The sequence below is a fragment of the Marmota flaviventris genome, chromosome 4 (genome assembly GCF_047511675.1).
Source record: "Marmota flaviventris isolate mMarFla1 chromosome 4, mMarFla1.hap1, whole genome shotgun sequence".
Taxonomy (NCBI): domain Eukaryota; kingdom Metazoa; phylum Chordata; class Mammalia; order Rodentia; family Sciuridae; genus Marmota; species Marmota flaviventris.
Window position 1 is genome coordinate 143,474,539 of NC_092501.1, and position 16,770 is coordinate 143,491,308.

At 40.5% G+C, this 16,770-nt stretch overlaps 1 protein-coding gene across 2 annotated transcripts in view; it reads left to right on the forward strand.

The window, feature by feature from the left end:
* Window positions 1-16,770, forward strand: part of Flt3 (fms related receptor tyrosine kinase 3) — an 82,337-nt gene that overhangs the window by 47,358 nt on the left and 18,209 nt on the right. For both annotated transcript variants that reach the window (XM_027928736.2, XM_071611587.1), the window contains 8 exons: window positions 4,430-4,533; window positions 5,471-5,579; window positions 5,838-6,016; window positions 6,790-6,896; window positions 6,983-7,115; window positions 7,206-7,310; window positions 11,682-11,792; window positions 14,620-14,773. In XM_027928736.2, the coding sequence (XP_027784537.2) occupies window positions 4,430-4,533; window positions 5,471-5,579; window positions 5,838-6,016; window positions 6,790-6,896; window positions 6,983-7,115; window positions 7,206-7,310; window positions 11,682-11,792; window positions 14,620-14,773 (1,002 nt within the window). The remainder of the gene's footprint in view (window positions 1-4,429; window positions 4,534-5,470; window positions 5,580-5,837; window positions 6,017-6,789; window positions 6,897-6,982; window positions 7,116-7,205; window positions 7,311-11,681; window positions 11,793-14,619; window positions 14,774-16,770) is intronic.

The following is a 16,770-nucleotide window of genomic DNA, read 5'->3' on the forward strand; positions in this document are numbered from 1 at the left end:
GCAGCACCATTATTTGGTGCATAAATATTGATAATTGTTATGTCTTGTTGGTGAATGGTTCCTTTTAACAGTATATAATGTCCTTCCTTATCCCTTTTGATTAATTTAGTCTTGAAGTCAATTTTATTCGATATGAGGATGGCCACCCCTGCTTGCTTACGAGGACCGTGTGCGTGGTATATTTTTTCCCAACCTTTCACCTTCAGCCTGTGTATGTCTTTTCCAATTAGATGTGTCTCCTGGAGGCAGCATATTGTTGGATTTGTTTTTTTAATCCATGTTACCAGCCTATGTCGCTTTATTGGAGAGTTTAAGCCATTAATGTTTAGAGTTACTATTGATATATGGTTTGTACTTCCAGCCATGTTTGATTATTTATCTTCTTCTTTTTTTTTTTTTTAATTTAGTTTGTTTCTCCATGGTTAGCTTTCCCCCCGCCCTCTGTCTTTATAGAGGCACTTCCCACTGATGGTTTTGGTTATTGTTTTTCATTTCTTCCTCGTGTAGTGTTTATACACCATGGAGTATTACGCAGCACTAAAAAATGACAAAATCATAGAATTTGCAGGGAAATGGATGGCACTAGAGCAGATTATGCTTAGTGAAGCTAGCCAATCCCTAAAAAACAAATACCAAATGTCTTCTTTGATATAATGAGAGCAACTAAGAACAGAGCAGGGAGGAAGAGCAGGAAGAAAAGATTAACATTAAACAGATAGATGAGGTGGGATGGAAAGGGAGAGAAAAGGGAAATTGCATGGTAATGGAGGGAGACCCTCATTGTTATACAAAATTACATATAAGAGGTTGTGAGGGGAATGGGAAAATAAACAAGGAGAGATACGAATTACAGTGGATGGGGTAGAGAGAGAAGATGGGAGGGGAGGGAGGGGGGATGGTAGAGGATAGGATAGGTAGCAGAATGCAACAGTCACTAGTATGGCAATATGTAAAAACGTGGGTGTGTAACTGATGTGATTCTGCAATCTGTATTTGGGGTAAAATTGGGAGTTCATAACCAACTTGAATCTAATGTATGAAATATGATATGTCAAGAGCTTTATAATGTTTTTAACAACCAATAAAAAAAAAAATAAAAGAGGATGATTCAAAAAAAAAAAAATAAATAAAAATGCAACAAAAAAAAAAAAAAAAAAAAAAAAAAAAAGAAAGGAGAGGGAAAGAGCAGTTTCAAACAACCCAGAGATTCAGTTTTGTGTTCCCATTATTTACATGATTATTTACATGGAAACGGTTCAAAAGAGTGAAAACATTTCAGGTGCTATCTCTGTGCAAACCACACTCCATGAAAACAACACAAAAGACTGAGGAGAAAAATGTTCACAAAACTTTTCGCTTTGGTCCTCTTAATGATAAACAGTTGGATTGGTCATTGCTCTTTCTGCCAATTGACTCTTTCTGTGGCATGGTCCTTGGCTAGCCACATGGAGTTCTCTTTTTCTCTTTTCCATCCTTCTTCTTCCCTATCTCTATCCCTTCCTTCCTTTCGTTTTAAAAATCTCCTTTCTCCTTCCTTTTCAAGGTCTTTAGCCATTGCTCTGAGAGAATTACATTTTCCCTTTTAGAAGCTCATATCTTTTCTTGGACTATTGAAACGCTGCCTTCCTGAAGTTTAGGAATCACATGGTACCTAGATTTCCTCTTCTCCCCCGTAGGCTTCATGTGACTTTCCCGCCAATCTTTCTATCACTTCCACTTCACCCTTTCTTCCTTGTGGTCCAGTAGTAGGTCAGAGCTGGGCACGGTGGTACACGCTTGTAATCCCAGAGACTCAGGGGGCTGAGGCAGGAGGATCACAAGTTCCAAGCCAACTTGGGCAACTTAGTGAGACCCTATCTCAAAATAAAAAGGGTTGGGAATGTAGATCAGTGGTAGAATGCCCCTGGGTTCAATCCGTAGTACCAAAGGGAAGGAAAGAAGGAAAGAAGGAAAGAAAGAAAGAAAGAGAGAAAGAAGAGGAAAGAAAGAAAGAGAGAGAGAAACAGAAAAGGTCAGGTCAAGAAACATTTTTTATGCACTGGTCTTCTTGTTAACAAAGCATCTAAAAACTTGTCAAGTGCTCATCAATTGCTGGAAACTTTTGATGGGGAAATGAATCCTTTCATCACTAGACAGAGTTGTTATTCCACTCAGGAGTTAAGGGCACCCAACATCAGTGTCAGATCAGCATGGGCTCAAAAGCTGTCACTAGCCAGATAGCTGTATGTTTTGAATCATAGGGATCAACTGGGATTCTATTCTTGCCTCCTTTTTCTTCATCCAATTCAGGACCTGCCATTTTTTTTTTCCTGGTGCCTCTTGGGTTTGCTCTTCTTTCCCATCTTCCCTACCTTAGATGACATTTAGTCTGTCATGTTCCGAAACCCCAAATCTGAACTTTTACTTCTCCTATTGTAGAACTTCCCACACTCTACCATAACTGCTTCTTTTCTTGTTTGCTTTTACCACCAAACTGTAAAATACTGAGAACAGAAACCCATTTTTTTTTCAAACATCTTGTTGTATCCTTAATTCCTTCCACAAAATAGGGTCCACCACTGACCGTTGAATGAATAAATTCCTAGATTTTTACTACTACCTCCAGACTTTCCTCCAGTGAACCCTTCCTCCTGCCGTCAAAGGAATCTAAAATACTGTTCGTGATATTCACCTTCTCCTCATGGATCCCAAACGCCTTCCTCCTGTTTTCTCCATCAAATCTACATTAGGCTTCTTTTTCAAGGTCCCCAATCAGTTGGCCCCATTCCCTCCACTTTGCCCTCATCTCTCCGACAGCCCAGCATATCCCCTGCTGCCGTCAAGAGTCTCCTGTTCCCCTTACGTGTAGCCCTGTGAGTTCCTGTCTCCGGCCTTCAGTCACAGCCTCGCCTCCTTCTTAGACCTCTTTTTCTTATCCTCTTATCTAAACCAGCTCATCTGGCGGTGGGGGTGCCCCTCAAGCCCTGCTTCTGTGAAGCCCACTGAACTTCTCTCATTACACTGACCTCTACTCCATTGATTGTCTACATATCTTCAGTTTAATGCTTTAACTGTTCCATGTATGTAGGTTTTTACCCACTTTCTATTTTTAGGATAGGAGTTGAAATAATTTGGATCTTAAATGTCCCCAAAGGCCCGTGTGTTGGAATCTTGTTTCCTGGAGTGGTGCCACTTGAAGAGGTAGGGCCCAGTGGGAGGTCTTCTGGTCACTGGGAGTGTGCCCTTGAAGGGGATACTGGGATCCCTGCTCCTTTCTCCTCTTTTCTTTCACTTCTTAGCCAACAGATAAGTGGTTTTGGTACACTATACACTCCTGCCATTATGTGCTGCCTTGCCACAGGCCCAAGAGCAAGAAGGCCAACCATTCAAGGACTGGGACCTACAAGCCTATGAACCAAAATAAACCTTCTCTCTTTATAAGTTGACTTATCTCAAGTATTTGTTATAGTGATGGGAAACTGACTAAACACAAGATCTATATTTTGAGGTCTTTTGCATCCTACACAGCTCCTCGATTCAGGCTGTCTTCCATTGCAGATCTTCTTGCTCACCTTTTCGTCCTGTCCATTCTGTACATGGTCTTTTTTTTTAAACTTCAAGTTATCTTTGGTCTAATTAATATCTTTTTAAAGGCCTTAATATTTCCTATTCCTTGTTAAGGGAATTTATTTGTCTGTTTCTCTAGTTTTGTTACAGTGGATGCATGAAACCATATTTAATAAACTATAGCCTTCCTGTTCTCATACACTGTCCAACATCCCCCACGATAACCTCCAACAGCACACAGTACTAGTAGACATGGCAAATAAGCCCCAATATCAAGTTAGGCATGACAAAAGGTAGTGAATGCTTAATGAGCATTCCAAGTAGGTATTAGAGGCTATGGAAGCCATCAAATACTTCTGTATAAAGTCAGTGAATTTGAGTCCTCAACACTGTAATTGCTGTGTAAATCAAGGGCTGGTCATGGGTTCTGCCTTGGATCATCATCAGCAAATCAATCATTTCAGGAAGCAGGAAAACTCATCCCCCTGCAGAGGTCTTTCTTTGGGGGTAGTCAGACTGTCCAGAATGTATAGAACAATAGGGACAGTTGTTTCTCTGAAGACCCCCCAGCCAGCCCTAACCCTTATTGGGCATGTGAACTACATGGAGATCATCTTAAAATATAGATTTTGAGTTCCTAAGTTTAGGGTGAGTTCCGAATTTTGCATTTCTATAAAGTTCCTAGATGATTCTGTATGCTGAGGCTGAGATTACCTGTCTATGGACCATCCTTTGAGTAGCAAGGGTCTAGAATACAGATACCTCCTTGTCCAGGAAACTTGGGAATAGCCTTGCAGAAGACTCTTCCCATGCATACCATCTTTCACTGTAGCATCTACTGTAAGAATAAGGCTAAATCTATATTTAATTCTTTCTCAAACAGCATATCTAAGTTTTGCAACCATAAACACCAACCAGGAGAATATATATTCCACGCAGAAAACGATGATGCTCAGTTCACCAAAATGTTTACGCTGAATATAAGAAGTAAGTTTATATTGCCAAGAATTTTATTTTTGTGTTCTCACTACTTTATTCACTAATAATATTAATCAGAAAGATCCAGGTCATGGCTTAAAAGGGATACTATAGAACTGTTTTTGAATGATGAAGTATTTTGGAATTTTACTCTCTTATCTACTGGTTTTGGTTACCAGTAGCTAAAAGATTTACTTAGAAAGGTTACTTAGAAAGGTTACTTAGAAACTAAAAGATTTCCTTTCTGCATGTGCTTTTAGTGTTTGACTTTTTTTTTTTTTTTTTTTGTACCAGGGATTGAACCCAGGGGTGCTTAACCACTGAGCTTATATCCTCAGCACTTTTAAAATATTTTATTTACAGAAAGGGTCTCACTGAGTTGCTTAGCTTCTCTAAGTTGCTGAGGCTGATTTTGAATTTGCAATCCTCCTGCCTGAGCCTCTTGAGCCACTGGGATTACAGATGTGCACCTGACTAGTGTTGTGACTTTGTTGACTTTTTACTACTTTGAAAGGTCATATTAAGGAAAAGACAAATCATTATTTTGAAGACAAATCATTTATTTGTTTTAATAATCTTCATTTTAATAATCTTCATTTCTTTGGTCTATAAGAAGATAAAAGTAAAGTGAAAGAAAAAGAAAATAAAAGATGCAAGAGTACATTTCACTAGACTTTTTTCAGATGTTCTTCTGAAACTAAGAATGATTTAGAGGTGTGCAGATAGATAGAGGAGAGCCGAAAAGGTGGAAAGCGGTGCTCAGCAGAGAGGCCTTGGGCCTGTCTGTCAGAATGGCAGGGTATGTGGGGGTGGAGGTGGGGATGGGGGGAATTCTTGAGGTATCCTGAATGAGAAACCTCCCAGAAGCGCAACTGCAGTGGAGTAATGAGCCATTTCTGGAAAGTACCATACTCCATAAGCTTATATTACTTGTCATTCTCTACAGGGAAACCTCAAGTGCTAGCTGAAACATCAGCTAGTCAGGCGTCTTGCTCTTCGGATGGATATCCATTACCCTCTTGGACGTGGAAGAAGTGTTTGGACAAGTCTCCCAAGTAATGAGAACCTTGACATCTCTTTTCATGGAAGAACCTAAAACTCTGACATCTTGGCTCTTTTTTCAAGGATACAACTTCAGAAGAAATACTGACATATTTTAAATGCTTACTTTCATAGTTCTCCATGGCCATAGATTGTTTCTGATAACTTATAATAGATAAATCACTTTTAGAACTTGCTGCAGAAACCCCGACTTCCACTCTTACAACACAGTCGTGCCTGTCTTAACTTCTCTGTCTGCCATTTCTTTTCAGCTGCACTGAAGAAATCACAGAAGGAATTTGGAATAAAAAGGCTAACAGGAAAGTGTTTGGACAGTGGATATCCAGCAGTACCCTAAACATGAGTGAGGCTGTAAAAGGGTTCCTGGTCAAGTGCTGTGCGTACAATTCCATGGGCACGTCTTGTGAAACAATCCTTTTAAACTCACCAGGTATGGGAATGGTTGCTATTGTGATATCCCACCACCTGGAATTCCCCATTAGAAGTTAGTCCCAGTGGCTGACTTTTACTGGGGGAATTTTACAAGAGAGCAAAGGTTCAGTGTGTGAGTAAAGAAGGCTTTTTGAGTCAGGCAGGAATCCCCACTGACATTCACTGTACTGTTTTGCATTTCGGGGCAAAGTTCTACCTACATTATTATGACTCAAAAGTTAAAGTGATGTAGAGAACCATAAACTCCCCATATGATGCATGTTTACCAAAAGATCCAACTGTAGCAAAGCAGTTTAAGTAATTTGGGGTCTCTTTAATTTTCTCTTTTATTAATCTCCTTATTTACCTTTAGCCTGCTGTTTTGTGATTTTTGTTTTTTAGAGCTCTCCAAAATGAAACACTACTAGTTTAGAATCACCAGCATCACAGAACCAAGTTCTCCCCATTCATGTGATATGTTCACAGAAGGAACGCAGACCTAATTTGTTTTTTTTTTTAAATTTGACTTGCACATTCTGTGGGATACAACCCTAGTAAATGATTTTTTAAAAATCAGCTCAGAATCACTTAGGATTTTCTAGGAAGGAAACTTATCCTTTATAGGAAGATTGTCTGATTTTCTCTGGGGAGGAGAGTATTCACAGAGTGTTTGCAAGGACTGAAAATAGTGGTTACTCAAACAGGATGTGAGAGATTATAATGAGCAGTCTACTATTTATAGTAGCAAACAGGAATTCTGTTTCATTGCTTAGTGACACTCCTCTGTTGCAGGCCCCTTCCCCTTCATCCAGGACAACATCTCATTCTATGCAACGATTGGGCTTTGTCTCCCCTTCATTGCCGTTCTAACCATATTAATTTGTCACAAGTACAAAAAGGTAAAAGAAGGGGTAACAATTCATTATTGTTTCCCATATCTGCAGAACTTTGGATTGCTCACTGACTCATTATTTCGTCTCTGAAGCAATTTAGGTATGAAAGCCAGCTGCAAATGGTACAGGTGACCGGCTCATTGGACAATGAGTATTTCTACATTGATTTCAGAGAATATGAGTATGACCTCAAATGGGAGTTTCCAAGAGAAAACTTAGAGTTTGGTAAGAATTGAATGTTCCAGAGACTTCTATAGCATTTCCTTTTCTTCGGAAAACCTTTCAAATGAACTGACTTCCAGTGTATCTTTGCAGGGAAGGTACTAGGATCGGGTGCTTTTGGGAAAGTGATGAATGCCACAGCTTATGGAATTAGTAAAACAGGAGTCTCAATCCAAGTTGCAGTCAAAATGCTGAAAGGTACGGTATGTGCAGTGGAAGGGGATCAACAAAGATGCACAAAGGTGGGAGCCAGTTTCCCACTCACCTCTTCTCCTCTTTTCTATCATTTTTATAGTTCGCCATACATCAGGGTTAAAAAGGAGTGGGTGGTTGTTAGGATCAACCATGCTATAAATATAAAATACAAGTCACGAATACAAAGCTCTACTTCTTCTTCCTCTTCTCTCTTTGTTTAGTTTTTATTGGGTTCAGTATTTGGGGATACAGTCACTGCAGGCAGAAGTTGTTTTTTCCATTTTGACATAGATTCTGGGTAGAAGAGCAAATTGGGGCCCTCTGTCTCTTCACTTCCCATTCATTGCTCCTTCCAATCCAATCTGGCCTCCACCCCTCTCTCCTCTTACCACTGCTCACTCAGCAGAAGTCTCCCCAGCTGGCTCTCTTGCTAAGATGGACAGTGACCTCTGAAGGGGTAAAGGGAAAGAGCTCTCCGCCACCTTCTGAAGGTTCACTGAAATAACCAGATTAACAGGAGGAAAAGGCACACAAACTTATCAATGCACATGGGGAAATCTCACTACAGCAAGCTTAACAAAGCACACACCTCCAAGAAAGGCCAGGTGGTTGAAGCTTATATGCCATTCTGAGTGACAGAAAGGAATAGAAGCTTGGATTTCCTGGAGTACGGTGAAGACAAGTTACAGGAGACGGGAAGGAAGAAATGCACTGTGTGTGTGTGTGTGTGTGTGTGTGTGTCTGTCTGTCTGTCTGTCTGTCTGCCTGCCTGTCTGTCTTATGGACATAAAGCCTCTTAGGTTACTGTCCTCAGGACAATACATCAAACTCTCTCTGGGTAGGTTGCCCTGAGCATGGAGACTTTTAGTCTTGTCTTTCCTGAGAGGTAATCTTTCCTGGCTAAGGAGATTTCATAGGAATTACATTTCTTCTTGGAAGAGAACTTCTCTCAGTTAGGTAAGGGGATTTCAAAAGGCCCTTCTCTGCATTGTGGGAGAAGAAGAGGATTAAGAGGCAGCTCCGTGAGGGAGGGAGGCATGAATGTGCAGGGAGACCTTGAAGCTGCTCCTTCAGCCCCAAGTTGCCACTCTTTGGGGTTCAAGTTAGTGTTCTCTGAGCCTCAACACCTCCAAACAACTAAGTCCAATGGGCCTTTAAGTCTTCATGTCTTCAACATACATTGTCATATTATTGACCATCTATCCACTTCAAAATGCTTTCTTCCTTGGCTTCTTGGTTGCTATCTTCTTCTGGATTTCCTCCTGCTCCTCTGACTCAGTGCTTTTTTGGCTCAGCTTCTTCCACCCAGCTTTTGATGCAGAGTGGCTTGCTCCTGGTCCCCCTCCCATTCCACCCCACATGTTCACTGCTGCTGATCTCCACCACACCCCTAGCCTCCCATCTCTCTTCTGAGCTTTAGGCTCCTGTGTCCAAATGCTCAGATGTCTCAAAAGCCCCTCTAACCCAGCTCATCCCAACTGAATCCTCCAACCCTGGCCCTCCATCAATACTCCTTCCTCTTACTGATTAGTATTGGGTGCCAGAGGAGCCACATTCCACAGGATTGGACACACCACAACCAGGACCCAGCCTGAAACTGTCTTCTAACACCCCAGATTGATTCCTATCAGGTTTCCTGCTTACTGTCTATTGGATCCATCTTCTCTCTATTTCCACTCTAGTCTGATTCTGTCCCTCCTGAACAGTGACAACAACCTCTATCTACTCTTACCTCCTTTTGGATTCTCTATGCTGAAGTCCAAGTGATGGACACTCAAGGAGATCATATCATTTTCATGCCTAACATTTCTAGTGGCTTTCAGTTGTTCTCAAAATGATCCACACAGCCTTGAGGAATGTGTTCACTGCTCAGCCTCTCCACCTCTGGCTCTCAGCCCACCAGCAGGCGGACCTTCTTTCATTCTTCACAGCACCACACTCTCTCCCACCTCAGGGCCTTCACACAGGCAGATCCTTCCGCTTGCCCTTCACCTTGCTCTTAAGTACCTCCAACTCCCCCTTCACTCTCAACTTAAACCACTCCCTCGGGGAAGCCGTATTTCACAACACAGACAAGATCAAGTCCCCTGAGGCTGGGGGTGTAGTTCAGTGGTAGAGCACTGGTTGGCATGCATGAAGCCCTGGGCTCAATCTCCAGCACTGCCTCCCCCGCCCCCGCCAAAATCAAGTCCCTTGCAATGTTACCTGAGCTCTCTGTAGACTTTTCTCATAGAATGTATTACAATTGTGATAATATTTTGGTTTAATTATTCAGTTATGGTCCTATCTGCCACATTAGTCCATCAGCCTCACGAAGGCGTCTGTTTGGCTCTTCTTTTTTGACCTTTGCACTTCTGTCACTTCAATCTGCAGTATTCTTCACCCCACCAGCCCCCTCCACTGTAGTTTCACATGGCTACCTCCTGTTTTTCTCTAGGTCTCTGTTTAGACATCTGGTGCCCTTTTCCATACCCCTCTGGGGCTTTGTACACTGCCCCTCTTGTGTGACCCCCACAGCACTCAGCATTCATTTGTCACGTGTCATTCATTGTACTAAAGTTATCCTGTGATATCCATGGGGAATTGGTTCTAGGAATCTCTGAGGGTACCAAAATTCTAGATGCTCAAGTCCCTTAAATAAAATGGGATAGACTAATACACAGCCTTTAAAGTACTGGCTTTAAATCACCTTTAGATGACTTACAGTACCTAATACGATGTAAGTGCCGAGTAACTAGTCTGTATAGAGGCACCTTTTCCACAAATGTTTTTGATCTGTGGCCATTCGAATCCGGGGATACTCCCTATGGAGGGCAGACTGCATATTTTAATAGCTTATTTACTTGCCTCCCCTTTCCAGGAGACTCTAAGTGCCAGGAAGACAGAGGTTGTGCTTCAGTAATCTTTCATTCCCCAGTGCTGGCATGTGGCCTCACACACAATGGGTGCTAAACAGATACTTATTTAACAAATGAATGAATGGTAATAGTATATGAATGTGCTTTGAAAAAGATAAGCATGTCATAAAATATGTTACTGTCAGTCTTGGTGGTGCATTCCCATAATCCCAGGGACTAGGGAGCCTAAGGCAGGAGGATTTTGAGTTCAAGTCCAGCCTCAGCAATTTATTGAGACTTTGTCTTAAAATAAAAATAAAAAAGGGCTAGGGGTGTCGCTCAGTGGTAGACACATGGACATGGACGGTTTAGTCACAAATTCCTGTAAAGCGTGAAGTAGCTGAAGATGTGCTGTGCTATTGGGTCTCAGGAGGGTCTGACTACAAAGTCAACATCTTGAAGTCAAGCGCACCCCTAAGAGCTCACTTATGTCAAAATAAATGATGTCAACACTGGAATGTATTCCAGGACTAAATAATGGGACCTGGAAATTAGATCAGACTTTAGTTTAAATGTAAAGAAAAGTTCCTGTTGCTGTAAGAAAGGATGTGTTAGAGGAGCCAATGCCTGGAGCCTGGAGTAGCAAGTCCAAAGACCCTGTCCTTGCCCCTGGTGCTCCTGGTGCCCTGAGCAGCTACACATCAGCCTCAGTGACAGGAGCCCTTAGAGTTCATCAATAACTGCCCTCACGATGTGCCCAAGCAAGGCTTATGTGTGTACTTTGTCAAGCTGTCTGGACTTCTCTCCAGGGAGAGAATGTATTGGCCAACTGACACAGGCTAGTGTGCATGGCAGTGACGTTCCTCATCATCAACTAAAGACTCTTGAGAACTCGATTAGTAGGAATGAGTCCTCTCTGACCTCCTCTTATTGGGCTTACTGACAAATGGAAGATTCCAGACCTGAGAACCAGGACCAGAGGCTAGAGACAACTGTCTTTGCTGATACTGTTAGTCTTTCAATGACTTGAACAAATCCAGGAGTCAAAACAAGTAAATACATACAAAGTATGTTTCTCCCTTCAGCTTATTGTTTATCTCTACTATGCAGGAAAATCATGTGTTACTAACATTTTACTTGGTTGTATGTTTTGGGGGACAACCAAGGATTTTTGTAAATCTAGGTAAAAAGACTGGGTGTTGGGGGGCTGCTGATGCAGGGGATTGAATCCAAGTCCTCATGCAGGCGAGGCATGTACTAGGCAAGTACTCTACCACTGAGCCCTGAGCCGTATCCCTAGCCTGGAGAGCCATATTATTATATTCAACATTTGTACCATAATCTTGAAATTTTGTTTGAAGACATAACATATTATTATTCAAAATTCATGTATTGTTTTGATGTCTCTTTTTCTCTTGGTTTTGAATTTAGATAGGTAATAAAATCATCTCTGAACTGGGGAAATTTTTAATGTATTAAACAACATAAAATTACTGTTTTACTTGAGTTTGACATTTTGTTATTCCTCCATTGACAGAAAAGGCTGACAGCTCTGAAAAAGAGGCACTCATGTCAGAACTCAAAATGATGACTCACTTGGGACATCATGAGAACATTGTGAATCTGCTGGGGGCATGTACACTGTCAGGTAATCAGTTTCCACCAAGACACCTAATGCAAAATAGTTTAGCCTGAAGACCAAAAAGACATTTGTTCTCATTATTTTTTGCTCTTTTCTCACACTTAGTGTGGGCCCCCATTTCAAGTGGAATTAGACATTGAGCACTCCATTTTTTCAAATGGGTGAGCATAATGAATACCCCTTTTGTATCTGATCCACTGGGATATGTCACATAAAAAATCTAATATGCTTAGAATCAACTATCCTGCAAGTACATTTTTTGGTGTGCATACTTCTCTCCCCAGCTGTGGAGCTGGCATAAATGTAGTGGAGAAAAGAGGTACAGAGCTTGGCCAGTGCTTCCAGTAGGCTGCTTTCAAACAAGTCACAGTCAAGGTGGGGTTTGAAACTTTATCTTCACAGAATTCTCGAGGGCATGGTCTCTAATTCTCTCATGTCTCTCTGTGAATAGTCAAACAATGTACCCAAGGGTGGTTCTTTCTGGGACAGCAGGGCTGGGGCTAGAAGTAAAAGAAGATGAAAATGAGAAAATGGACCTAAGAGAGGACTGGAAACATATTTCTCTTTCCTCTGGCAAACAATAAATCAGCATATATTTTTAAAATTTATATGACAGCAGAATGCATTACAATTCTTATTACACATTTAGAGCACAATTTTTCATATCTCTGGTTGTATACTTAGTATATTCATACCCATTTGTGTCTTCATACCTGTACTTTTATTTATTTATTTATTTTAATTAATTTATTTTTGCATACAATTCTTTATACACCATTATACAATAATTTATCATATCTCTGTTTATATATAAGGTATGTTGACACCAAATTCACATCTGCATACATGTATTTTGTATAATGATGAGGGTCTCCTTTCAATATCCATGCTATTCCCCTTTTTCTTCCCTTTCCCTCCCATCCCTATTCCCTATCTAGAGGTAATCTTCCTCCCTTGCTCTCCCTCCCTACCCCATTTTGAGTCACCCCCCTTATATCAGAGAAGACATTTGGCATTTGTTTTTTTGGGATTGGCTAACTTCACTTAGCATAATCTCCTCTAATGCCATCCATTTCCCTGCAAATGCCATGATCTTATTCTTTCTTATTGCTGAGTAATATTCCATTGTGTATAAATGCCACATTTTTTTTAATCCATTCATCCACTGAAGGACATCTAGGTTGGCTCCACAGTTTAGCTATTGTGAATTGTGCTGCTATAAACATTGATGTGGCTGTGTCCCTGTAATATGCTGTTTTTAGGTCCTTTGGGTATAGTCCAAGAAGAGGAATCACTGGGTCAAATGGTGGTTCCATTCCCAGTGGTCCCCCATTATCTGTTGTTTTGCTGAAAGAAGCTTCAATTACGCTTAGTCAACTGCAGTCCAAAAATATTTTCCAAGGAATCTCCATACTGCTTTCCAAATTGCTGCACCAATTTGCAGTCCCACCAGCAGTGTATAAGTGTACCTTTTTCCCCACATCCTCGCCAGCACTTGTTGTTGTTTGTCTTCATAATGGCCGCCACTCTTACTGGAGTGAGATGGTATCTTAGAGTAGTTTTAATTTGCATTTCTCTGATTGCTAGAGATGATAAGCATTTTTTCGTATATTTGTTGATTGATTGTATATCCTCTTCTGAGAAGTGTCTGTTCAGGTCATTGGCCCATTTATTGATTGGATTAATTTTTTTTTGGTGCTTGTCTTGTTGAACTCTTTATATACCCTAGAGATTAGAGCGCTATCTGAGGGGTAAAAATTTGTTCCCAGGATGTAGGCTTTCTATTCACCTCACATATTATTTCTTTTGCTGATAATAATGGTCATCACATTCCACCATCATTAATAACCCCATGCCCCCTCCTGTCCCCTCCCACCCCTCTGCCCTGTCTAGAATTGGTCTATTCCTCCCATGCTTCCTATCCCTATCCCACTATGAGTCAGCATATATTTACTAAGTATGTTAGTCAGCTTTCTATCACTATGACAAAATACCTGAGATAATTTAAAAGGAGGAAAATTTTATTACAGTTCATGATTTCAGAGGTTTCATTTATGATCTCTTGACCCTGTCAGTTTGGGTCTGTGGTGGCCTAGTGCAAGATGGTAGGAATGCAAGATGGAAGAGGCCTGTTCACTCTTGGTGACTGGGAAACAAAGAAAGAGATTTAGCTTGATATTTCCAAGGCCATTTTCTGTTATATGTAGTAGTATTTTCATTGCTGGGAAACATTTCATTGTATGGATAGACCACCATTTTTAGATCTATATCCCTCTTTCCTTGGTCTTAGCATAAATAATAGTGTTTTGAGAAATTATGAATAAAGTTTCTATAAACGTTCTTGTAAAAAAAGAGAAGGAGGAGAGAAAGAGAGAGAGGTAGGAAGGGGCCCCAGTCCTGCACCCCATTTACCCAAATTTTTCCAACTAAGCTCCACGTCCAAAGATTATACCACTTCCCAATAGCACTGTTGTCTAGGTATCAACCTTCAATACATGGGCCTTTCAAGAATGTTCAAGATTCAAACTAGCATGCCAAGCAAGTGTTCATAATACAGTGGGCATATATTCCCCATTGCAAAGTGGAGAAGCCAGGAGGCCAGTGGTTTTGGTGAAACCAAAACCAAGACAGTCTATTTGGCTGTCAAGGAGATACTAATTTCCAAAAAAGTTTAGGCAGAAAGCTAAAATTGAGTTTAAGATATAAGAAGAGATAGGCTTGCCCAAAGTTGGGGGAGAACTGAGCTCTCACAGAGTATGTTGTATGTTGTGCAGATTTCTGAAAAAACAATATGGCGTTTGTACATCTATAATTAAAACTGTAACTATTTCAGGACCAATTTACTTGATTTTTGAATACTGTTGCTATGGTGATCTCCTCAACTATCTAAGAAATAAAAGAGAAAAATTCCATAGGACATGGACAGAGATTTTCAAGGAACACAATTTCAGTTTTTATCCCACTTTCCAATCACATCCAAATTCCAGGTAAGAAGCGGGGCCAAGGTTTCATTATTATACAGGACATAGAAAAGGTGTGATGGATAAATACTCTTCAGTAGCCAGTTTCTAAAGGCACTGTGTGATCCAGGAGTCTAAGACAAGTCACTTATCTTAGATCTAGAGTGGTCCCCCATTATCTGTTGTTTTGCTGAAAGAAGCTTCAATTACGCTTAGTCAACTGCAGTCCAAAAATATTAAATGGGAGAAAGTCCAGAAATGAACAAATCAATCAGTATTAAATAATTTTATTAAAGTATATTGTTACAATTGTTCTACTTTGCAATTATTGTTAATATTTTACTATGCCTAATTTATAAATTAAGCCTTATCATAGTCTTGTAGGTATAGGGAAAATGTAGTATATATAGGGTTTGGTACTATCTGTGCTTGCAGGCTTCTACTAGTGGTCTTGGAATGTATGCCCCAACTGCTGCTGTAGTCTCCCTGTTGATTTGAAACCATAAGACCTTTCCTTTCCTTCAGTGCAGTTACTGTTGAGCCAGTTCCTTTCTACCTGCCTAAATCATATCCTAGAAACCCTTGGTTTTGAGAAAGGTTCATAATCCAATCTTTTAGGTAGAAAGAATGAACGTATTGGTAGAAAGAATGAAGACCTTTTCCAATGTCCTTGGCATACTCATAGAAAATAGCTCAAGTCCTGGGACTGTTGCACAAAAGGGATCTAAACTCATAAATTGGGTTTTAAAATGTTAAGATGGATTGATTGGCATATCATGGGAACATAAACTAGTGGTCACTTTGTCTCTGTGCTCTGTGTTGTATATCCTGCCACCTGTGTGGATCCTGAGTGATTCTTGATCCTGATGGAGTTATTGTTTAAGTATGCATAAATGAATCTTTAGGAGTTTGGTGGCATGCTCCTCAGCCTTGAAATTTTTGGCTGATGACCTGCATCACAGCATTACAGCAGCTTTATCTGAACTGATCCATAGGCATTCTTCCACCCACAATGCATTTTTTTTTAAATTTTGTTGTTGTTGTTGATGGACCTTTAGTTTGTTTATTTTTATGTGGTGCTGAGAATTGAACCCAGTGCCTCACACATTCTGGGCAAGTGCTCTACCACTGAGCCCCCACAATGCATTCTTTTTCCTCTGCGTAGGTGAAAGCTCTTCCTTATTCTGAAGGTAGAATTACTTGTCAGAGACTTTTCTCTTTTGGAAGTCTCTTGAGAATGAGCGGAGATTCCCAAACTTTAAGCTCTTACATGGAGATACAACATCTTAAAACCACAGAGCCCCATAAAGATCCCCATACATGTCTGTGAGCACTTGCCCTTACCTGTGTATACCCATCACACCAATCCTCCCCTTTATCCTCATTTCTCAGTTCATACTCTAGAGCTGAGAAAATTATATAATATCATGCATATTTTTTTGAGGTATGGGGGATTGAACCCAGGACCTTTTTCATGCTACGCATATGCTCTACCGCTGAACTACACCTCCATACATACTCTAGAAGAGAGAATCTATCCTAAGAGTCAGATGTGTGTGACCAGCGCTTCATTGGCAGTAATTAGCTCTTTTGATTCATTTTGATCATCGGGGTGTTAAATGCCTCAAAACAATTAATTTTGAAATATTTGTGACCTAAAAGCATGAAGCTATTTTGAAAGATACAGAAATTGTAAATTGGGATAAACTCATACACTGGAATAAATTGAATCATGATAATTGGTGCAGAATTCCTCAGTGAAGAGTTCTATACAATACACTTTAAAAGAGATTTTCATTATGACTGTTACTTCCGCAGGGAAGGGAAATGAGTTTCACAAAAACAAAATTGAAAAAAGGATGATCAACTGGGGGTGTAGCTCATATGCATGAAGCCCTGAGTTCAATCCTACCACAAAAAAAGAAAAAAGCAACAACAACAAAAAAACCAACTCAACAACCAACAAAAATGGATGGCAAAGCCCTTCAGTTTTTATAGAAGATCTGTAGATCTGTAGATCTGTA